The sequence below is a fragment of the Diadema antillarum genome, unplaced genomic scaffold, assembly GCF_040938485.1.
Source record: "Diadema antillarum isolate AM-2024a unplaced genomic scaffold, OU_Dant_1.0 seq00001218_RagTag, whole genome shotgun sequence".
NCBI classification, from domain to species: domain Eukaryota; kingdom Metazoa; phylum Echinodermata; class Echinoidea; order Diadematoida; family Diadematidae; genus Diadema; species Diadema antillarum.
In genome coordinates this window covers 136,649-161,460 of record NW_027272010.1, presented here as the reverse complement: position 1 = coordinate 161,460, position 24,812 = coordinate 136,649, and the positions used below count along the sequence as shown (strand labels likewise).

At 38.9% G+C, this 24,812-nt stretch overlaps 1 protein-coding gene across 1 annotated transcript in view; it reads left to right on the top strand.

Annotated features, from left to right (window-relative positions):
- Window positions 1-5,546: 5,546 nt before the first annotated feature.
- LOC139744903 (GON-4-like protein) overlaps window positions 5,547-24,812 on the top strand; it is a 100,527-nt gene continuing 81,261 nt past the window's right edge. The window contains exons 1-3 of the mRNA XM_071655316.1: window positions 5,547-5,712; window positions 18,753-20,160; window positions 23,958-24,050. Of these exons, the coding sequence (XP_071511417.1) occupies window positions 19,273-20,160; window positions 23,958-24,050 (981 nt within the window). The 5' untranslated portion in view covers window positions 5,547-5,712; window positions 18,753-19,272. The remainder of the gene's footprint in view (window positions 5,713-18,752; window positions 20,161-23,957; window positions 24,051-24,812) is intronic.

Below are 24,812 nucleotides of genomic sequence, written 5' to 3'. Positions count from 1 at the left end.
ATAGCCAGCCGGCCAGCTGGCCGGCCGGTAGGCCACTCACCTCAGCTCATTGCTAGGTGCCATGGCACTGTGACTCCTCTCAGACTGGCGCCACCTTTTGGCCGAGAAAAAAGAGGAACGTATTTTTTTTTATCGGAGTGAAATGGTTTTATCAGAGTGAAATGGTTTTAGCGCAGTGAAATGGTTTCGTGTGAGTGATATGGTACGCCAAAGTGAAATGTATTTTTGTGAAGAGTGAAATGAATTTGTATTTAAAAGTGAAATGTATTTTTGTGAAAAGTGAAATGAATCTTTATGTAAAAGTGAAATGTATTTTTGTGAAAAGTGAAATGAATCTTTATGTAAAAGTGAAATGTATTTTTGTGAAAAGTGAAATGAATTTTAATTCAAAAGTGAAATGTATTTTTGTGAAAAGTGAGATGAAGTTTAATTCAAAAGTGAAATGTATTTTTGTGAAAAGTGAAATGAATTTTAATTTAAAAGTGAAATGTATTTTTATAAAAAGTAAAATCAATGTTTGTGAGTGAAATGTATTTGTTAAAAGTGAAATGAATATTGGCTGGAGTGAAATGAATTTTGTGTTGTTTCCTTAATGGCGTTCCATAGACGTGCGTAAATGTTTGGGACGAACATCTTCGGACATCTTGACTTTTAATTGAGCGAGTGCTACATGTAGCTGACTGGTATTGACCCACAAAGGTACGTGAATAATGCTGTTAGTTTTCGACCCATTTTATAAAACAAATGATGCACAGGATTATTTCGTGGCGTTAGTGAAGGTGCGGCTCACTCTCGATTATTGACAACGGTTGCAAACATGCACTCGGCTGCGCCTCGTGCATGTCGCACCATTGTCAATACTCGAGAGCGCGCCGCACCTTCACTAACACACTCTATCCTGTGCATCATGAAATTGCTACGTCGTGTCTGTGGGCTCCCAAATCCGTATGCTTTTGCCAACGGACGTTGAACGAGTGTGTGTGTGTGTGTGTGTGGGGGGGGGGGGGGGGGGGGGGGGGCAATGCACGGTGCAATGTGCGTCCCTCAAGAACATACATGCATCCCCCAGTAATATTGGAGGTGTTCAAAAAGGGGCATTAAATGCAAATAATTTGATATTAAATGATTTTAGACATTAAGAGTAAAATCTTAGTCGACACCTATTTGAATCATTACAAAAAATCTTTCATTGCAACAACTTCCCATTTTCGTCTTGCACAGATGCACTGCGTGTGCGAATATATTCCCACACCAGACACTACAGAACAGAACTATACTTAGGTCTGCTGATACTGGCACGTCATGACAGGGCTATTTGTCGATCGTGGAAAATTAGGAACTTTTGGTTTTGGGCGCCTCCGCCAAAAAAAAAAAAAAAAAAAAAAAAAAAAAAAAAAAAAGGAAGAAAAGAAAAAACCCCGGATATGAATGGGTCTAATAATTATACATGTATTATAAAAAGTCATTCAAATTATTGCATATCATTTTATCTTCAAAATTTTTGGTCAAATCATGAGACAGAGTACTGTCTTTTTATAGGCCTATACCAGTTTGTACACATTCACATGTCACTTGTCAACATGCCCAACGCTATTGGGCGCCCCCCCCCCCCCCCCCCCCCCAGCCAAGGCGGTACAAAATCGGCTAGATGTTCGATCTTATTTGTTTTCAATTTTCCTAGACCTAGATATCTAGTGAATTTTAGGCGCAATAAAGTCATCCAACCACAATTTACATAGACTCACACTCAGTTATCTTTCAGTTTTAACTTTCAGTCATTGAAAAAATTCATAATTATCTACTATTATAAAAGATTACCAAGTCCATGTGCTATTACTAATTACATTGAGTAGCAAGTAACTTGCTACTCCCAGAGCTTCCAGAGCTTGCTGCTTCCAGTAGGCTAACTGTACTTGGTAGTCAGTGGCGTATTGTTAGGGAAAACGGTGCCCGGGGCAAGCCCGAAAATTCGCCCCTAATTCCTGAAAAAGTGTTCAACCCCAACCCCATCCCGGAAGGGACTTTAAAAAAAAAAGTCCTCATGATATGCTTTTTGAAGCACTTATAAGAGGGGTCTTTTGAGGGTGATTTAAATGTAATAGGCAACCCTAAATTTGTATATATTTTGACGAGCGAGCGCAGCGAGCGAGCCGAAATTTTTTATATTTCAGCTTACGATAACATGGAATTCTTGTCATTTTGGGTTACTAAATCTTCGAATTACAATTCTAATCAATATAGTGACGGCCTTAATAACGATTTATACTAACAGTGTCCAACCCCATTCCGGTAGGGACTTAAAAAGTTCACATGATATGATTTTTCAAGCACTTTAAGGGGTCTTTTGAGGGTGATTTAAATGTAATAGATATTGAAGAATTTTGGCGAGCGAGTGCAGCGAGCGAGCCGAAAATTTTTGTATTTCAGCTTACAAAACATGGAATTCTTGTCATTTTTGGTTATTAAATCTTCGAATGACAATTCTAATCAAGATATAGTGACGATCTTATACGATCTATACCAACAGTGTTCTATACCCCAATCCCATCCCGGTAGGGACTTAAAAAAGTCCACTTGATATGCTTTTTCGAGCACTTAAAAGGTTTTTTTTGAGGGTGATATAAAATCTAATAGATTTTGATGAATTCTGGCGAGCGAGCGCAGCGAGCGAGCCGACAATTTTTGTAATTCAGCTTACAAAACATGGAATTCTTGTCTTGTTTTGGTTACTAAATCTTACAATTCTAATCAAGATATAATGACGGCTTCATAGATAACGATTTATGCCAACAAAATAAGGACTTGGAAAAATACTCTAAATTACTATGAGTGAGCGATCCGAAATTGTTATATTTCCACGTCATCATTACGTTTTTACGAGATTTGCATCGCGATCGTCATCCCGAGTTTTTTGCACGTGTGGACAGAAAAACCCCGAAAATTGGCGGGATAAGCATCGCGATGCTAATCCCAAGAAATCTTGCGCTGGTTCGTCAATTAGCGGGATAATTGGCCCCGCGCTGGTACGTGTGAACGGTCGGGATTAGAATCTCGAGTTTTTACATCCCATCATGCAATGCGCACATCACAACAGCGAGGCTTTTTTTTTTGCGAAGAGGTCCTTCACCTCTTTGGAGCGCAACAACAACAGCGCGCGAACCACACCTCTGACGCGTAAAAGACAATGGACAATCTAGTGCGCGCAGGCAGTGATAGAGAAGGGCGCAGCTGTGTGACCCAGTTTGCCGGCTTTGCTGTTATCTCTATCGGCAATTCTCTAATAAGCGGGATAATTCGGTACGTGTGGACGCTCGCCAAATTAGCGGGATACCGATCGCGATCGCTATCCCGCTAATTTGGTACGTGTGGACGCTCGCAAAAAAACTCGAGATGTGGATCGCGATCGTCATCCCGCTATTTTGCACGTGTGAACCCGGCTATTGAGATAAAACAAGGAAGAGAGAGAGAGAGAAAATGAACACAAAAGAAAGGAAAGGCGGAATTCAAAACGGAAATGAAAGCGGTAAAGACAGCTTTTGTTTCATTTGTCAACATCTAAACATTGCTGAAGAGGGGTGTTGAACAGCTCAAACACCTCTCTTTTGCCCAAGGGAGGTGTTTGAACACCTCAAACACCCCCATTTTGGCAAAGGGGGGTGTTTGAACACCCAAAACACCCCCCCCCCCCCCCCCTCGGTACGCCCTTGATCCAGGGCCCCGTCTTATAAAGACTTCAAATCAATCACAAGTCCCCAAATCAATCGCAACTTGCATTGCAGCTCACAAGAAACTTGTGATTTATTTCTATCACAAGTCTTTATATTAGGCCCCAGGCCATCTCTATTCTGTCAATGCAGTGTTGAATAAGAGTTTGAACTGACAGTCCCTGACATTGTGCATGCGTAGCCTGGTGATCCGGGAAAGTTGTGAAAGCTCACTAGAGGACTTTGCGTTGAATTGAAGAAACCGCTGAGTAAATCATAGAAACTGTTGTCATTCAATGAGATACCAAATATATAAACTGGACCAGAGTCTCACTAAAATCTATATTTGGTGGTGTTGACCACGTATTATAGACTCACATAAATGAGCCGCTTCCATTGAAAAAAAAAAAAATACAGAGCAGATGAAATTCTCTGATTGAAATTATATCTTGATAAATGTCATTCAAACGTCAGTAAGTCATGATGATAAGCTATGATATTATCTGCTAAAGGTCTGTTGTTGTTTTTTGTTCCTATACATAAATATTTTTCTTTTAAAGAAAATGGCAGAAAAAAATGAACTTTAAAATGTATTGCATCTAAGAAACTTATATGATTAGATTCAAAATTTTAACCCATTACAGGTACCCGTAAAAATGTTTTTTTTAACCTTTTTTTTTGGTCAATTCATACCTTCTTTTTAAATTGCTTAAATCTGAATTACAATAAGCCTTACAAAAACTGTAACATGATTTTAAAGCGAGTTTAGCATTACTACAAAAACAAACATTTCAGCGAACATGTGAAGTTGACAAAAATTCTTGCCACTTTCTTAGGGAGAGAAAAAAATACCCTAATATTTTCAGTGAAATATGATATAACAGTGGATTCTTTGACTAGTTTTCACTCCAGAAATATATACTTTCATTCACATTAAGAAGTTGTAATTTGAAAGTAAGAACACTGAAAAGGTCTATAATTTCAAAATTCCTATAGGTTGACACAATACTGCCATGGACGTCTTCTGACCACTAAGTATGGTAGCTCTACTACATATCGACCACCTTCTTTTAAACCGACCGCGTATAATTCGCGCACTGAACACTTACATTTAGTAGTACGCACTTCTCTGCGCGCAAAGCACATGAAAATGGATTGACTTTGATGTAAGAAGAGGATGGTGTGGGAAAACGCGATAATTCACTGTTCATTAATGGTTTTAATCAAGGACAAAATTTCGAATGAATATTTTCACCGAATCGTAATGAGGGCACAATGTAATGTCTATGGAAGTTTCTAAAAGGCTTCTAAAAAGCTTCGTACAACACGGTGTTCAATACAACTCGGTTTGCGTGCATTGTCAATGCAAAAACAGCGGTCGATCCTAATAACGCGATTTACCGCGGGGAGCTGAAACGAGGCCACGCAAGTTCGTCGGCGATATTTTTGCACTGAAACTTCGAATCGAAAAGGGAACAACGGCATTTGATAGAGCTGGATTTTCTCAATCACGTAGGTCAAGTTTTTTACGTGAATTTCAGTGTTAAATATTCTTATCAAGCAAATAAACATTAGGCGGTCGATGAGTAGTATGTCCAACCCTACTAGTACACTGTCACTGCTGTAGATCGATGTCAGTGCTTGTGACGTGCTTGTGACCCACAGGTTCGATTATCCCCGCTGAACGCTAGAGGGCGGCAGCCACTTGCGTTTCACCAGCGGCCGTGTATACATGTACAGTATCGGGAGAGTTCATCACCGATCATGCATAATTATGTAGTGTGCAACTGTTGACTTGTACTAGTATTATATGAGTATGAGCTTGGTCGGTACTAATGTACATGTAGTACCCGACGCCACGACTGTACCCACACAGAGAGAAATGAGTTGTGCCTGGAATTCTAACATAGCACAGCTGGAACAACTGTGCAGTGACTCAAGCTCAAGTGACTCGAACATCCACATACCATCGATGGCGACTAAAGTCAAGCTCAATAATGGCTCTAAAGTAAGTAGGGGATCTAACGACTCTAACGTTAGATCTAGGCTCTGGTGAGATCTAAATGGGGATCGTTTGACAACTTTTTTTTTTTTTTTTTTGGCGCCATGCATGCGGCGCGTGCACTACGCAGCTACCGTGCACCGCCGGCGCCGCGGCCGCCGCCGCGCCGACGAGTCAAATGAAAAGCTAACGGTTACCCTCCCTAGCTAACGTTTACAAATCATAGGTCTATTCAACAGTTAATTTACACGAGTGTGTGAATTGATCATGATGTGATTTGCGTGTGTTGTGACAGTAGGCTATCTAGTCAGTAGAACTCACTGGCTGCTGATTAGCCTCTGGCTCTAGCCTAACGTTAGTGGTAAGTGACCAAATTCCGGTAGGTGACCAAATTACAAATACTGGTCGGCTGCCTTATGCACATGTGTCAATTGTAGTCCTGGCCCCTGGGTACCCGGGGATGGCCGGGACTTGCAACCAAGTGTGAGTTGGGTGGGGATTTCAGCATTTTTTTCGCCCGGGTGGGTCGGGAATAGACCGGGCTTTGTTGGGGGAGATTCACTTCATTTCGCCCCGGTGGGGGGGAATAAGTACCCGTCCCCCTTATAAGTACGGGGTCCCCCTTATAATTCACTCCCATGGCACCCCTTATAATGGCAGGGATTTGGGGCGGGAATTTTGCAATGCAACGCGATTGAGCCAGATTTTGCTTGAGAGTTCGACCATGGTTATGTAACATTCATAGCTTCACCAGTTTCCTAGTACTGGTAATGTGACCATCAATTATTTCGGTTTGAGGCATCATATCTAAAATCATGGCCATTGAGGACTGCGATGTAACATTGACCCAAAAGTCGTTTCCTATAAATGCGAGCGAATCACTGTAAGAAAGTAGTCGCCTTGCGCGAAACATGCGGCAATGCTTGCGCATTTCATGACATTTTTCTGACGTGAGAACTCAGTCGACGTCTGTACATTGTCCGCCGATGTGCGCCGGATCGGCGCTTTACGCGATTCCATGCGGGCTCGGTCACACTGCCCAAAAATTGCGTAATCGCATAAATCACGTAAGAAATTTGGTTTTGCGTGCCTGTCCGTCGAGAATTTGACCATTTTCGCTGATTTACGCAATGAAAAATCACTGATGAATTGCGCAAGAACTACGGAAAGATCACGCAAAAATATAGCGCCAATCATACGTGAGTTGTTAGTGATACATTAGTGATTCATCGATCAGTATTTCGTAAGTATTACATTAGCCTTCATCATAAGAAAATCAGATTTTCACCGAACCACGAAATGAGATCAATTATCCGTAGATTGATATGTAACATACACATAAACAGTGTTTAAATCAGTCCATCTTTTCATTTTCTTGGAAAAATCTCGCATTTTAATAACTTTTCGCATACACGTAGGCCTGTCTTAGCGGTGGCTTCGATTCGCCCATCATCATATTCATAAGTAGAGAGCTCGCTTGCGCCGAGCCAGCGCGCGGCGTCCGCGGGCAGTCGTAAATCACACAACACCTATAGCGACTCCCGTGGGAGCAACCGCGAAGCTCTCCATGGGCTGCGCGATCGGGCAGCCAATTTCACTGAAACAGGCATTGCAAGGTCCATTTCGTGTACCGTTCTTACCACATGGGCTTACTTGGGGTCGATAAATCTTCCTTTCAAAAAATCAGAAAACACTTCAATTTTGAAAAAAGTTAAGTTTCAACACTGCCATATTTTGCGCAATGTGGATTAAGTACAAAATACACCAAGGTCACGACAAATAAGTGCGAAATTTCGACTTAGCGTGCTAACAGATCGTCCTCCTCGGGCTAACTTAGCAGTTCGTAGCAGACTCAAACCAACGTACAAGGAAGGCAAAAGTAGTTCAGGTTTGTGATTTGAACATGTCGTTTGACATAGGGCCGTATTACTTTTGAAAAGAATGATATCAATGCACCCTGTCATAACTGCTACAGCTAGCGATCATCGCGAAGAGTTGAGCACTGTGTGTGTAGAAAACGATGTATTTGCGCAAGAGCGCCATCTAGTGCTCAATGACGCTAGCTAATTACATGCGCTTATTTGCGTGTTCTGTTAGAGATACATAGGCCTATGCCAATATTTTTTTTTTCAGTGATTTTCAGTGATACGTAGGTGTTAGTTGTTACAAGCGCGAAACATGCGTCATTATTTATGTCTGCTAATCGTCAGTTGAGAGTCGTTGGTGAACGCGATAGCGGCAACATTTTCGCGAACAATCGCTGATATTCCACGCATATTTTGCGCATTGTTCGCATAAGAACCACGCAAAACTACACAAAAATTACGTAAAACAGCGCAATAATGCATAAACTTTTTAACACGAAGCCGAGTTTTGAGCTCCTCAAAACCCGGAATTGCGTAAAGCACCGATCTGGCGCACATCGACTGACAACTACGAAGGTTCCACGTTGTAGATAAACTCATGAAATGCGCAAATTGCGCATGTATCGCGTAAATAAGGCTTGAATTTCTTACGTGATTCATGCGTTTACGCGACTCTTGGGCAGTGTGACAGGTCCTCAAAGGCCAGGTTTTTGAGTACCTCAAAACTCGGCCTCGCGTAAAAGTTTAGGCAGTATTGCGCTGTTTTACATAATTTTTGCGTAGTTTGCGTTGTTCTTACGCGAAAAACGCGCGAAATATGCGTGGAATATCAGTGATTGTTTACGAAAATGTTGCCGCTATCACGTTCATGTGCGAATCATGCGCGATTCATACGCAATTCATTGTGATAAAGCCCAGATTATGCGTGATTTTCCGTGGACCTCAGTCGACGTGCACAACCACGAATTCGCCCTATTTGGGGCCTTTGCGTGCCTATGCGCTGAAAGTGCGTGGTTTAGTGATTTTTGAGTGATATTTCCGTAGTTCTTGCGCAATTCATCAGTGATTTTCATCGCGTAAATCAGCGAAAATTCTCAACGAAGGACAAGCACGCACAACCAAATTTCTTGCGTGATTCATGCAAACTTACACGACTTTTGGGCCGTATGACCAGGCCTTGAGGGTCGGGACTTGGCCGGGGATTTCTATGCAAATATGCCCAGCTTGTCGGGGACTTGGCCGGGGATTTCTGCACAAATATTGCCCGGACTGTCGGGGAATTGGCCGGGGATTCCAACTTCAATTTTGCCCAGCCTGCCGGGGACTTAGCGGGGGATTTCCCGTGAAAATTTTGCCCGACCTGTCGGAGACTCGGCCGGGACTCGGCCGGGACTTGGCCGGGACTTGGCCGGGTGGTGTAACATCCCAAAATTGCAAGTGGGATGCAAGTCCCGGCCATCCCCGGGTACCCAGGGGCCGGGACTACAATTGACAAGTGCATTAAACCTAAAGATAGTAACGTAGAGTCTGACAAATAGGCCTAAAATGGCTAAAGAGATCTAACGCTAGATCTAATGACTGAATGTTCAGATCTAAAAACCATGAACTTAGTACAAATAGATCTAGACCTATCAGAGTACTAATAGTAATACTGCGTGTTAGATCTAGTATGGTTGGGTGTTAATCACACCGACCACCTAATGTTTTTCTATCAATAGAAGCGTGAAAAATCTCACAGTTTACCTGAAATTTTACTCATGTGTGGGAGAAATTACTCCAGATTCACAAGCGCGCACTGAAAATGCAATCTGAGGTACGCGCTCTAGCTAGATGGCGGCTTCAAACGCGTGGGGTGTCATTTTTTCCGCACTCAGTTGCCCTGTACATTTAAACCGACCACCCGGACAATGCGTATAAAGCGCACTTAAATGCGTTTTTTTTTCGACAAGCTGCTGTGTTTTTTCTAGCCGTCATTTTTTCCCCAATAATATTTGAATATACATTGTATTTTGAATCCTTCGATATTATTTTTGAAGGACTGTTTGATGAATTTGAATTGATTTTCATTAGGAAACTTTTCATCGTACTGGTAATGGAAATAAATTAGATGAGTCGGTTTGTTTTTTTCACATTCATTTCTCGTTTCTGCTTCAACTCTTACGGTCGTAGTGGGCAACAAAATAATTATGTCATATGTATGTGTAACGTGTGTGCACGATCGTACAAGCGGCGGAGTTTGAGAGAGCGGCATAATGACAATTTTGCGGTCAAAATTGTCAATAATATTACAGAAGGATACTCTAGTACATCTAACGAGTCAGCAAAGGTAGGCCTACGCCGCCTAGTTATATGTATAGTAACACAATAAATCTTATTCTATTTTGCTAAATTTCGGGAATACTTATCTGTTTTTGCCTCATTTTACTCGGTAGCGTAGCCCAGTGAAGAATCGAACACCGTTGCGCGTAGTAACATGCGTCCATTTTCTTTCTGTATGCGCAATGCCATTATTTATAGAGCGCGGTCGGTTCATATGGACCCGGTCGGTGTGTTGAACACCTACCATACTACTGTATAAGTGGTTTCTTTTGCGGTGGTTTTATTTTCGCGCTTTTCGCGCTTTGAGGTTGAACCGCGAATTTAACATCACGCGAAAATGTTTTGAACTCGTGGCTTGTTACAACGCCATCATTACCGACCGCGAATTTAAACACACACGAAAAAGTCAGCACCGATGGAAAACGCGAAAGTTTCTGTACGCGAAAGAAACCACTTTTACAGTAAGTAAATGTTAGTAAATTTGGAGCCCTAGTACCAGTACTAGAGTCTAACACTTAACAGTTAATTTTACAATAAATGTATGGAGACTGTAAAGACTCTACCGTAAATAAGTAGGCCTAACTTGTTAGAGTTCTACAGAAATTTCTAGTATTTTTGAGATAGCATAGAGTTTAGAAGAGTTTAACGTTAACGTTAATTCTATTCACCCACTCTTAGTATAACGTACCGGTACCTTCCTTTAACTTAAAATCTTTACTAAAAGTAAAATAGGATTCTAGACTCTAACTGTGGGGGCTGTGGTTAACGTTAGACCTAACCTAGCCCTGGAGACTGTGCCGCAAGCAGAGATGCCAACTATTACGGATTTCCCGTAATTGTTACGGGAAATGATCATGATTACAGGAGTACGGAATGTCGTCTAAAAAATAGTCACTTGAGTATGCACCAGATCGCACCATTAAGAGCTAAAAATTGAAAAAGCTCCCTACCGTGGAAGGGCGGACACCCCTCTCCCACACCCTCCCCCTGCTCGGTCACTTCACTCCCTCGTTCGCGTGCATGCGTACCCGCTGAGACGTTGAGTCATGAAAATCTCACTCATAAAATTTTTTTGAACTTGGCATCTCTGTTCTCGTTTGCTGCTCCCGCACAATTTGAGATTTCTGACAAAATACCTCAATTATTTTCACTTGTAACTTCAAAAATAGGTCTTCCGCAAAGCGAACAGGGCTCCATTAACATCCGCACATGTCTTCTGAATATGTACACATCTTAAGTTTCAGGAATATTTAGTGGTGCGACCAGATGTGTCTGGAAATAATGGGACGGTAGTTTTCAGAGACAACAAAACATGAAATGTTAAATAACATAAGAATTACTGAATCGTTTCTGGTGATTTATCGTATGTGGATAGAGATAATCATTTTACGTCAATACTGAAAGTTTGAGCGATTTTGGTCGGTATATAGCGGAGATATGAGAAGGTGAAATTTTGGTGAAAATGAGAACGCCCTATTCGGAGTGCCTCGATGATGGTTGAAAATTCAAAACATTTCATGGGTTTCGGGGGAGTTAATCATAGTCATCCGCTGCGACTGATCTTGTGCATATATTCCAAATTCCTGTTCCACACTGGGTACTCAAATTTGTCAGCAAACTGATCACTTTTTCATGAGTGTATGGAAATCTGTTGCAATGGCAACAGTAGTTTTCTTCTTTTTTTTTACAAGTTACTGTAAAGCGAGATGTATTCGCAGCATGATATTTTTAGGAATTAAATCTGATGGACTTTTTCCCCGCATGAAATTTTCGGGAATCACCACTGGCATCCACTGCATTATAGCATAGTCTAGACAAGAACTTTTAAGTGCATTTTAATATGCTAATCTTGGTTTGCAAAATTTGCGAAATTAGAATGCGTACGTTATATGTGGACATTTCTGGTTTTACAGTTTCATTCAAAAATTTTTGTTGATTGAGCTGCTCTCTCAGGTTTTGAGCATTTAAGTAGCAATTTTATACACACGATCACTATAATATGCTATCCTGCAAAATACTTTTTTTTGTGAGTGTCAATATACACTGTATCTGTTGCCATGGCAACTGCACTTTTATACAAATCATACAAAAATATTTGAATTCACCTAACTCCCTCACTTTGTAAGCATTTGACTTGAATTTTGGCACATGTGACTACTGTAGTATATGTGCAAAATTTCATTTTTGAACAATGTGTTGCCATGGTAGCAGCATTTTTTTTTAATGGAAAAACATTAACAGTGGATTTATCCCTTACTCTGTGAACATTTGACTAAAAATGTGAGATGCACAAAACACATAATTTGTCAATGGTGAACAATTCATTCCCAGGGTAACAGCAATTTTTCGATAAAAAACATGCAAAAATATTGTGGATTGTGCTAACTCAGTTTTTTAAGCACTTGACTCGAAATTTGGCACATGTGACCACTATAGTATGCATATTTTCAAACTTCATCTTTTGTCAATGTTAAACAGTCTGTTGCCATGGTAAGGGCACTATTTAAAATGAGAATCATACCAATAAATTGTGGATTTATTTAGCAAGTTTACTCCCTCAGCTTTTGAACATTTAACTTGAAATTTAGCACATGTGACCGATATGATGATCAAATACATGTACAAAACACATCCTTTTTCAAATTTCTTGATGCAATGCATTGCCATGGGAGCAGCATTTTTTTTTCTATAAAGAGCATGATACACAAATACTGTGGATTGAGCTACATTGTAACTCTCCTTGCTTCTGTGCATTTGCCTGGAGATATGACACATATGACCACCACCATACAGTGACCACTACAGTTTGTGCAATCCTTTGTCAATGTTGAATAATGTGTTGGCATGATAACAGCACTTCTCAATTAGAAGCATGCAAAAATATTTTGGATTGAGTGAATACCCTAACTTATTTAGTACCAGTATTTGACTTAGACCTTGATTGAACATGTGCCCGCTGTGAGCACTGAAAAGTGGACCTGTGTATACCGGGTGTCCCCAAAAAAGTGGAACGGTGGATATTCAGTACCTTGTGTTCTAAAAGTGATATATTTTTTGACATCATTAGCAAGAGCATCTTCCACAGAAGACAATGATACCAAAATCATTAAATTTGGTTCAGAACTATTTATTCTACGCCAAATTCTGTAAATGCAGTCATTTTCAAATTTCGCTGGATTTTTGCGATGTATGAGTGAAGAATTTGGGTGCGACATGCGTTCCATATACGGTGTATTGTGTAAGCCCGTTGATCCATGTCAATGAAAGATACAGCTTTCACATTGGGCGCGGGCCAGGAAAAAGCAGTGTGTGTGTGTGTGTGTGCGTGTGTGTGTGTGTGCACGCGCCCGATGTGAAAACTGTATCTTTTGTTGACATGAACGGGCTTACACAAGACACTGTATGGAACGCGTGTCGCACCCAAATCCTTCCCTCATTCGAATTCGAAATTTGAAAATGACTGCATTTGCACCAAATTTAATGATTTTGGTATCATTGTCTTTTGCGGAAGATGCTCTTTCTAATAATGTCAAAAAATATATCACTTTGAATGCAAGGTACTGAAAATCCACTGTTCCGCTTTTTTGGGGACACCCGGTATAAGTAGCCATTATTATTAGGTGATCCGAGTATCCTCTCGGATCACCTTCTGTATCTGTACGGATTCTTTGTTCTTCTTCTTCTTCTTCTTCTTCTTCTTTCTTTCTTTATTTCTGGACAAAAGTTGTGTATCTACGTACTCAGAAAGTACTCAGAGTATCAACTTCAAACTCATACCATATATGTATCATGTCCCAAAGACGACAAATCTAATGTATCATTGTGATTGGTCGATCGTGATGTCACTATGACGTCATTATATGAAAACACATTCTCAATCATATCTCATTAATGGAATAGAGTTTTTAAATGAAATTTACTTCACATATATTTCAACTGATGCGCATTCTACTCATGTTCTCAAAATTCACATTTTCTCTTCAAACGTGCGCGTACGTGCGCGTTGAAATATTTGTATGCTCAAATCGAGCTCAAATTTTTTTTGCACACGTTTCAGACCATTTGGAGCATTTTTTGAAAAATTGAAAAAATTGGACGGACGCGTACGCGCGAGCGCATATACGCACGTACAGCTCATATGCAATAGAAATTTCCACTTTTTTTACATAGATCGGATGCCTGAAATGTCAAGGAATATTTCTACCAAGTTCCAAGTCAATCCGACTCAAAATGACGTCATACGGGCCCGTCAAAGTTGAAATTCCGCGCGCGCGTCAATGGCGATATACAGTGCAACTATGCCAAAAAAACGCCAGTTTTAAATCCGATTTTACTCGTCAGGATGGACGGTGACTTCCAATTTTCTTTACATATTCTGAAAGCTGATGAGTTGTACATGTCATTTCATGGGTTGGCGATGCTGGAAAAATGATTAAAAGATATCAAATTTCTTAATAAAGTAAAAAAAATTAATTTTCAAAATGACGTCATCAAATTTCAAGTTTACTCGAGCGTATCTCCCTTATCCATTGCCAATTTTCACCTAAATTTCAATATGTTGTAGCTTATGGAATGCTCTTTCAGAAATGTATTTACACAATTTTGATTAGATGACGACATCACCTCGAAAAAAATGATTGAAGGTAACCTTGTCAAATTTGACCAGTTTACGTGTAATCTCTATGGGAGTGCAATTTTTATGGAAATGAAAATTGACATGACTATCTTTATCGAGCACTAGCTCACTTATGCTTCGGTGAATTTCTCTAAGATTTTAATATGTTGTAGCTAAGACGTAGGGCTATCGTGAGTGTGCCCTTCGTTTTTTCATACGTTGTCGGGATCATGTCTAAAAACTTGGTTGAAATTAAAGCTTATCTTCGATGTATTGAAATATATCTGTCTTTCTGCAACTTTCTGTGCAATAACTCAAGAAAAACATACCCTATCACCACCATATTTTGCATATGTTTAGTTCATGTCACGAACATTATTTCATAAAATAACAACTACTTGATCAGATGCCATCTTGGGTATGTAAATTAGGGTCAAAGGTCATAAATGTTTCATCCTGTATCTTGGTGAATACATGTCCTATCTTTCCCATATTTTGCACACGTAAAGACCATGTTACAGGGATCATTTAATAAAATAACCACATTTTGCTCAGATGCCATCTTGTCTGTGCAAAGTGGGGTCAAAGGTCATATGTACTTCTTTTTCTATCTTCGTTATGACGTGTTATCTCTATGGGAGGGAATTTTTTTGTAGATGTGAAAATTGACATGACTCTCTTTATCGAGCACTATCTTACTTATGCTTCGGTGAATTTCTCTCAGATTTTAACATGTTGTAGCTGAGACTTTACATATCTGGGGGGCATTTCATGAAGCATTTTGTCCGACAAAGTTGTCGGACAAATTTGCTCTCAACCAATCAGATGCACGGATTTCAGTAGCTTGTAACAGTTTGTCAGAAAAATATCCGACCAAAATGCTTCATGAAATGCCCCCCAGGACTCGAATCATTGATTTAAAAAAAAAGTCGGATCACCTAATTTGTCAGTGTTGACAAATTCCGGTTCTAGTTATTATTATTATTGTTGTTATTATTATTATTATTATTGTTATTATTATTATTATTATTGTTGTTGTTATTATTATTATTATTATTATTATTGTTATTTTATGCAGATTTGCAAGCTTTATCTTCTGTCAATGTCAAACCCTGCATTGTAATGGTTCAGCATTTTCCAGTAAAGATCATGTAGTGTCAGAAATATTTGGGGTTCAAAGCTAACTCCCTGAGATCTTGCTCATGTGACCACTATTTTGTATGAAGATGTGCAAGCTTCATCTTCTGTCAGTGTCAAACTATGCATTGCAATGATATCAGCTTTTATTTTTTTTTATTTTTTATTTTTTTACAAATGGCACAAAAATATTGTGGATTGAGCTAACTTGCCCAGTTTGGAGCATTTGACTTGAAATTCAGCTGCTATAGTACTTGTATGTAGATGGATGGGCAAACTCCATTTTTCATCAATATTGAGCATTGCATTGCCATGGTAGCAGCATTTTTAAATGAAAATGTGCCAAAATATTGTGAATTTGGTAAGCTCCCTCAGTTTTTGAGCATTTGACTTGAAATTTGGCAAATGTGACCAATATCATATTCAGATGAATGAAACATATTTGTCAATGTTGAATACTAATGTGTTCATGCATTTTTTTTTTTCTATAAAAAGCGTATAAAAATATTGTGGATTGTGCTATAATTTTTTTTCCTCAGTTTTGGTGGGTATTACATGCAGTGATAGTTCTAATTTTGTTTTGTAAAAGTCGTGTGTGTGTGTGTGTGTGTGTGTTGCGGGGGAGGGGGCTGCAGCCCCTCAACCAACATATGGCAAAAGGGTGTACAATGTATCTGAAAACGTTTACTTTTTGAGATGTTTTCATTCTGAGGGGTTGTCAAGGGCACTCTTTTTATTTATTGAACTCTCATAGCTGCAGGGAGATTTCCTTTTTAAGATCTAGCATGGGTTATCTACACTTCTTTTGTCAAGTTTACATAATTTTGTAATGGTAAAAAGGTGTATGTGATAGATACACCTTCTATGAGTTCTTCATGATTTTGGCTAAAAGGTGTATGTGGTAGGTACAGTTGTACACCCTCTATGTGAGCTCATTATGATTTTGGCAGAACAGTATGGTACTTGGACAATTACCCCTTGGACAATTACCCCAGACCCTTACCCTGACCATAACCCTAATTCTAATCCTGAACCTAATCCTGACCCTAACCCAAATTCTAACCCTAACCCTAGCCTTAATCATGAATCTAATCCTATCACTAAGAGGCAGGGGGGGGGGGGGGGAGGGGGGGGGGGGTAATTGTCCTTATACGAACGGTGTATCTGCAACATACACCTTTTTTCAATTATACTACACCATTGAAGTTACAGAATGTTATAATGCGTAAAGGTGTATCTGACAGATAATGCCTTTACTGAACTTCCTATATTATGGTATAATAGTTTACCTGCAACAAACACCCTTTACCATTTTTTTTCACCAAAAGTTTTTATAGTTTGTCATGGCAAAATGATGCATATTGTAGAAACAACTTTTTGCTAAATTACATGTTCCAGTGTCATCTATGCCATCTCAAAGCAAAATGGTCTATGTAGAGTTGCATTCCTTTGCCAACCATGACAACAGGCATTTTTTTATTGAACAAGTAGTAACATGTGGAAAATCTTTGATATACTTACATGTACACATAATGTCATGGAACTGGCATTTGTTCAAGTGCTTAAAATGTTTAAATAAGCAATAGGCACATAAACTTTCTGAATGAAATTGTTTAGGTAGGCCAAGTTACTTTTCAGGACTTGTCGTAGATCTTATGCGTATTCAGAAAACACATGTGCACATGTACCATGAAGGTTAAGGCCGTACAGGGTTCATGTCCTGCTGGAAAATGGCAAGCCTTGGCCTCTTTATTCTCCACCTAGCTTTGAAAAAAAAAGGTAAGATGAAAAAATCTGGAGGTGAGCATTTTGTGAGAAAATATAAATTTGTGTTTTTATCTTGTTTGTTCGCCCTATTATTTTGGCCATGCCATACCAATACTGTATAGTAAATGTTGTAGGTCTACATTTTAGGCCCCTACATTTGCGCATACACCCTTTTGCCAAAATTATGTCACCCAACGTGCATATCAACTATCTGCAACATACACCACTTTTGCCAAATAGTTAATGCATATCTACTGACACACCCTTTTACAAAAAGTACATGTATTACAAACCATGAATGGAATATCTGCAGATACAATTGAAGAGTTTGTTTGCAAAAACCGATAAGTCCATATTTGCCAAATGGAGATATTTGCGATTAAAGGTCAAGAAAAATAAAGAGAATAATAAGAAAATTTTTGCTTCTTTTGACCATAACTTCAAAAATATAGCTTTATATGTAGTGACCAATATATCATTTAAAAGGTATTATTTTGTACTTTATGACAGAGATGGTACTTAAAAATCGTCAAAAATGGACTTATTGGTTTTTGCAAACAAACCCTTCAATTGTACACCCTTTTGCCAAAAGTATATCACAAACTGTATATAGGGAGTATCTGCAAATACACTCTTTTGCCAAAATATATGACAAATATGGATACATATTGTATCCTTCTTTTTTTTTGGCAAAATGGGATACATAAAAGTGAGAGATATATAAAAGAAAATATGAAATTGTAGATTATGAACACAATACCAAAGGATCATTTTGATCATGAAGTATCTAATCGAACAAATGACAATGTCAAAAGTTTTTTGTTAGAAAATCAGTGATTTGTGCAAACTGCGAAGTGATTCTTCTCGATATATATGTGTGTTTTTTTTGTGCAGAATACACCCTTTTGCCATGTGACGACTGCCCTAGGCACTATAGTCTCTGCAGAAGACTGCCAATTCGTTTGGTTTGTTTGTTTGTTTGTTTGTTTTTAGACGAATTTGATGAGTTATTAGTGCAGAATGGTCTATATTAAGACAAAAAAAAAAAAGAAGACACGTGTATCAGGGGCCATGGAAGGGAGGGGGGCTTTTTAGGTCTGCAAAACAAAACAAAACAAAAATATTTAGGGAAAAAATGGTAGAAAAACCAGCAACAAAAGCACCAGTCCCTTACTTTCTGAATCTCCCTCTCCCAGCTCATAGCCCTCCTCCCCCACTCTCAAAAACATTCTGTGGGCCCCTGTTTATTACTTATAAAATTACATGCCTTGTGTAGATCAACATTGAAAATGAGTACTAGCAATGTTGTATTTGATGTACACTTTTCCCTTCTGAATTTTCAGGAAACTCTCAACACCTCTCAGCTACAACACCCTCTACGTTGAAGTCGGAGCTTTAACAGACATCAACAGGCATCAACTTTTTGATATTCTCAGAAACCTGCAAGGTGAAAGTGGGGAGATGTTTGTTTCCAAGGATCAGAGTTGGAGATATCATTGAGGAGCTTCAAGTGCTTTCATGGAAATGAGAAATAAAGTGTGATAATGGGAAGAAAGGATAGCTTGGAGCAAGTAGCCAATGTTTACACAGAACTGAACACAGGGTAAATTCATGTACAATGTAGTTCTATTAAAGTGACCAGGAACTTAAGTAGCACTGAAGGTACATCCAGGACCCAAGCAAAGACAGCACTATTACCACATAGTGATTAACTGATGACTCAAAGTGAAGATGATGGTATGCATTTTCAGAAAGTAAAGGATATATGAAACATTTGCAGAACAAACTAGTCCATAAGGAAATAACAATTTTGAGTTGAAGGAAAAAATTGGAGTGTGCAAAAGCTCAAGGAGCATAAATGAAATGTCTTGTGATTTGCCCAAAGGTGTTGAGCAGACAGGTTGTAGCCAGCCTCATCAGTGCTCTGCCAATGGAACTACTGTGAGTGAAGCAACTGTGTTTATGAATGCTGATAAGTGCTTGGGACAAGAAAAAGCCAGTTGCAGTGAGGGTTACATGAAGGCTACTGAACTTGATGTGGCAACTGATGCCATATCCAGCAAGGAAACAATGAATGACATTTACACATGTTCTCATGAACCGGTTGCTACCCCAGTGTCAGCTTGTACAGAGAATAAGGTGCTAGTAAGCCATGCATCATGCTCTAGCACCAATAACTCATCATGCTATCACAGAATGACAGCCATTCCAGACACTGCTCTGGAAGGAGGTCCAGAGCTCAGCGGTGAGCAGTCATCTGTAGGAAGAGGTGGGCTGGCTGCCAACCCCTGTCTGGAAGACTCCACTGTCGTGACAGAATCTCCAGCCAACAGTGAAGAGGGAAGTCTGGTTATCAGCATGCCATCCTCCACTGCCTCACCTCTCATAGAATGCATCCCTGGAGCAAGCCTTGGAGAGGTCAACAGGAGTGTACATCCTGCTGATCTTGGATGCGAAGTGGAGATTACTGGAGACTGCCTCCCTTCAACAACTGGTGCTACTGAGCTAGAGGCCAAGGCTATTCCAACAACCCCTCTTTCCCATGAGTGTAAGAGTATGCGGTCACGTAAGCGCAAGCGTAGGAAGTTTCACTTTGCGAGGAGAAAGCAGCGGAGGATCAATCTGAAGATGGATCATGATGATGATGAGTTGGATGAATCTCTTGACCTTGATGCTGACCTGGAGAGAAAACTTGAGGAGAATGCTGTCAAGAATAACCTGACAGCCATAAATGTCAAAAGCATACTTCATGTAAGTTTTCAAAATTGTTCTCTAAGTTACCAGACATGAGTTTTTAGTAAAGGGCAGATTCTGTAGGAGCAGACTCTTTCTGAAGCTTTAAATTGATGTATTACTCAATATAAATGGACTTGCCTAACTAAATAAATCTAAATAATGGAAAGAAAGCATACACTCTGAAAAAGTGTTTAGTGAGAAAAGAGGTGCTGAAGTTAAGGGTCTGTTCAGGTGTTTAATCTCACAAAACTCTTCCATGTGCAAAGTATAGGGGAAAAAAGTAACCAGGATATAAAACTCCTTAACAACCATGTTTAGGGATTATCAGATTAAGTTGTAATTGTGCATACTACATGTATTTGAGCATATTCTACAGTGCTTATAAAAAAAAAAAAGAAAAAAAAAAGGGTAATCCAAGTTTGGAGGGCTACTATTTTATAATTGTCAGCTATGGAGTGTGCAATGTTAGTTGTAAGGAAAGGGGAACTCTTCTTTTCATTGATACCTAATTATGTTGACAAACGTCATGCATGACTGAGCACATGAAATTAAAAGAATACAATGACAAATTGCACTTTTTCCAAGTTTGTGTGTTATTGTGAAGGAACAATGCATGTCTCACCGCATGGACGAGATCTGTCAATGAAAGTAGTCAAGTCATGCATGACTGCAGGTTTTGTGTGTAGGGTTTCTTCTATGGTTTTGTTATCCTTTTATGGTTTATAACCTTCAACATGACCACATTGTTGATTACTTGGTCCGTACGTCCGTACGTACATCCGTCCGTACGTCTGTATGTCCGTCCCGTTTTGTTTTTGTTGATATCTCAAGAACCGTGAGGTGGTTTTGCATCAAACTTGGTATGAGGGTATATCCTGGGGGGATAATACTTTGTTTGGATTTTAGGGTCACGGGGTCAAAGGTCACAGGTTATTTTGTGAAAAAAAGGTTGAAATTTCATGTTTTTCTCCATATCTCGCAAATGGTTCAAGGTATCTTCATGGAACTTAGTATATATGTATGTACCGATGGGCAATGATTATCTAGGGAAGTTGGGGGTCATGGGTTAAATCTCAGGGGGTCAAAGGTCAAGGTCAACTCCTCAAAATATCACTGCTTTCCCTATATTTATGCAATGCCTGAAGGATTTTTGTTTAACTTGATGTATGCATGTATAACCCAATATATATTCTGTGGGAAGTTTCTTGCCAAAAGGTCAAAGGTTAAAAGGTCAAAGGTCAAGTGAAAGTGCTAAATTGCACTTCTTCCTCCATATCTCAAAAGTAACTGAAGGTATTATCATGAAACTTACATATTTATGCATGTTCTACCTAACAGTGATTCTCTTTGGAACTGTGAGGTCGAAGGTCAAAGGCCAGGTTTAGATAATACTATTTTACCATTTGATACTGAAATTATACTTTTTCTCAATACCTTGAAAATTACTCAATGCAACTTATAAAAGGGTCAAAAGTCAAGTAAAAATCATCAGTTCCCCCAAATACCCGCACTCTGATGTTTTAATCATTCATCCAATTGAACCTAGTTCTAGGAAAGTGAACATTCATCACATTTGTGGCAAACCTGTCATTTTAATATTTTGCCAGTTGTGTGAAACTTTCATCACACATTGTCAAGACATTGTACTATAGACTTACAATGTATTAGGAGAACCATGCATTATGGCGGAGGCATACACCAGTCGCCGTAGCGACATTTCTAGTTTTCTCTTCATATTGAAGACATGGTTTGTCGCTGCACACTATATGTTGATTGTGAACAGAGAAAAATGAACTGTGTGGGTTCACCTCTGTGGAAGTGACGAAGTTATTGGACAGGTGACCATGTTAAAGGTTATGAACCGTTGTAAAATGATAGGATTTTATTAAACCCTAAACACAAACCTGCATTCATACAGGCTGGCCTATTTAGGCACTTTCATTGACAGATCTTATCCATGCAGTGAGACATCCAGTGTTCCTTCACAATAACATGCAAACTTGGAAAAAGTGCAATTTGTCATAGTTGTCTTTAAAGTTCATGTGCTCAGTCATGCATGACATTTGTCAACATAATTGGGTATCAATGGAGAAAGGAAGAGTTCCCCTTTCCTCACAACCAACATTGTGCTCTCCATAGCTGATAAAATTTATGAAATACTAGCCCTCCAAAGTTGGATTACCTTCTTTTTTTTTCTTTTTTTTTTATAAGCACTGTACTAACATCTAATACCAACTTTCAAAGTGGTATCATCCCTTCAAAGTTGTTGGGAGTTGAAAGTGAAGAGTGTGTATAGGGTTTTATTAGAAATGGAAAGGGTCCTCTGAGATATTGTAAAAGTGGATATTTTCGCGTGACTAATTTTTCGCTCTTGGCCGGATAAGAAGAGTTTCATGTGTTTTTAATTCAGCAAAATCAAGACATCAACTACTGGAACATAATGGCATGCAAAAGTTTTCACGTGCTTCTATTTTCGTGCTAGCTTCTGGTTGCTCGAAATGCGCGAAAATTTCCACTTTTACAGTATACCTAATCACAGTATGCTACAAAAAGTATTCTTGAAAAACTGGGGGAAAAAAGAGAAGAATAAATACACACACAACAACCTTCGAAGTCATTGTATGATCCCAAACTTCAGGATAATTTAGAGGAAGAATTGCTCTTTCAGAAAATATGAAAAATTGAAGATTGACTAGGTCGACCCACTTCACTTATATTGAGTCCTCACACAAAATCAAGATGTGTTACTTTTTGTTGGTCTTGTGATGCATGGTCACATATAATCAGTGGATTTCAATCATGGTATCAATGACTTTTTCATCACAATTGCAATGTTTGCTAAAGTAAGGAGTAATGTACAATTGTATGTGTAATACTAAAAGATTGAAACTGTAAGAACAGTCAGTCTTTAAGCCTCATGTTGTGCTTTCACTACATTTGTATTTCGGTAATTCCATGAAGTTGGGGCAGTGTCCATGTAGCATCGTGATATTTAAAAAATACATTTCAGCATAACTCAATATTAATTATGCTATACATTTATTGTTTGTAGGCTTTACATTTGCATTGAGGCCACACATTTTCCTGGAAATTTTGTGCCATTGAGACTCAATTTTGATGAAGTTATTAAACAATATGTAACAGTCTCCTGTAGCATCGTGATGTGTCCATGTAGCATCATGATATTTTAAAATTTGGTCCTAAGAGACAAATTATGGCAATTACAGTTGTAGCTTGACCAAAATTTGATGCAATATGCATATTTACAAGATATGAATGAGATAATGTAGCTAAATATCTCAAATTTCCTGTACACAGTTTTAATTTTAAAAGAAAATTACAAAATGTATCACGATGCTATGCGGTGTCCTTTTTTGTGACATTTGGTGGACACTGCATAGCATAGTGACACATTGTGTAGTTTTCTTGTAAAAGTAAAACTGTGGAAAGGAGAGTTAAGATATTTAACTATCTGACTAATCTAGTAATTATGCATATTATATCAAATTTTGGTCAAGCTAATTGCTTTAAGTTGTCTTTTAGGACCAGATTTTAACTATCACGATGCTACATGGACACGTCACGATGCTACAGGACACCGTTACATATTGTTTTAATAACTTCATCAAAATTGAGTCTGAATGGCACAAAATTTCCAGGAAAATGTATGGTCTCAATACAAATGTAAAGCCTATAAACAATATACAGATGAATGTAGGTATAGCATAATTAGTATTGAATTATGCTAAAATGTCACACTTTGTGCCCCAACTTCACGGAATTACCCATTTATGTTGTCAAACTCTCCTCAGCACGTGATAACCAACGAACATGTCCTCTCCATGGTCAGAAACACAATGACTGATGCTGGCCTTGTTCAGATTGAGCAGGAGCCTGCTCTATATGTAAGTTTAGTGTTGCTCAAAGAGCATTTCCACTCCATCCTCAAATGAATGAGTAAAATCAGACAAACAATGGTAGGAGGTTTCATGGAAATCATGCCTAAAATAAGAGAGTTATTGAATTTTCAAGTTTTCTATATTTTCACAATACAGTGATATTAGTTGTAACCATTTCCATAGATCAACAGAAGTGTTGATGTCCTTCAAAGTCTCCAATCATGCAGTGTACACAAAATTTGGTCTACATTTTCTTTTTAGATCACCCAAACTAAATGGCCTACATACTAAGTGAGCTATTGTTCACTGTGTGTTATAAGTGTATAAACTTTTTTCACATTTTTTGTCTTCTGGAAAACTGGTGGTTGGGTTTTTACCAAACTTAGCTGGAATCACCAATCTGAAATGGTGATCATACATGTTGTAGGGTGCATTCATATAATATGAAGTGTGCCAGTGCGTACCATGCCAGAGCGAGCCAGGCTTACCATGCTGCCATGGCGTGACACTATTCAGGGAGTAGACAGTCCAATTTTCTGAAGTGTGCTACAAGGATGCATCGTAAACATGCTTTGCTCACTCAAGGCAACTTTCAGCAAGCTTATTGAGCACTCGTAGGAAATGGAGGGATGAAAGCAGATACTATGTGATATTCCATTTTACTTTTCTAATTACTTTTATCCTAGCCCATAGATTATAAGGTCATATTCAACATTTTGTGATGAAGTACATTGTATATTTTAGGATAAATAGTCAATTAAATATTGA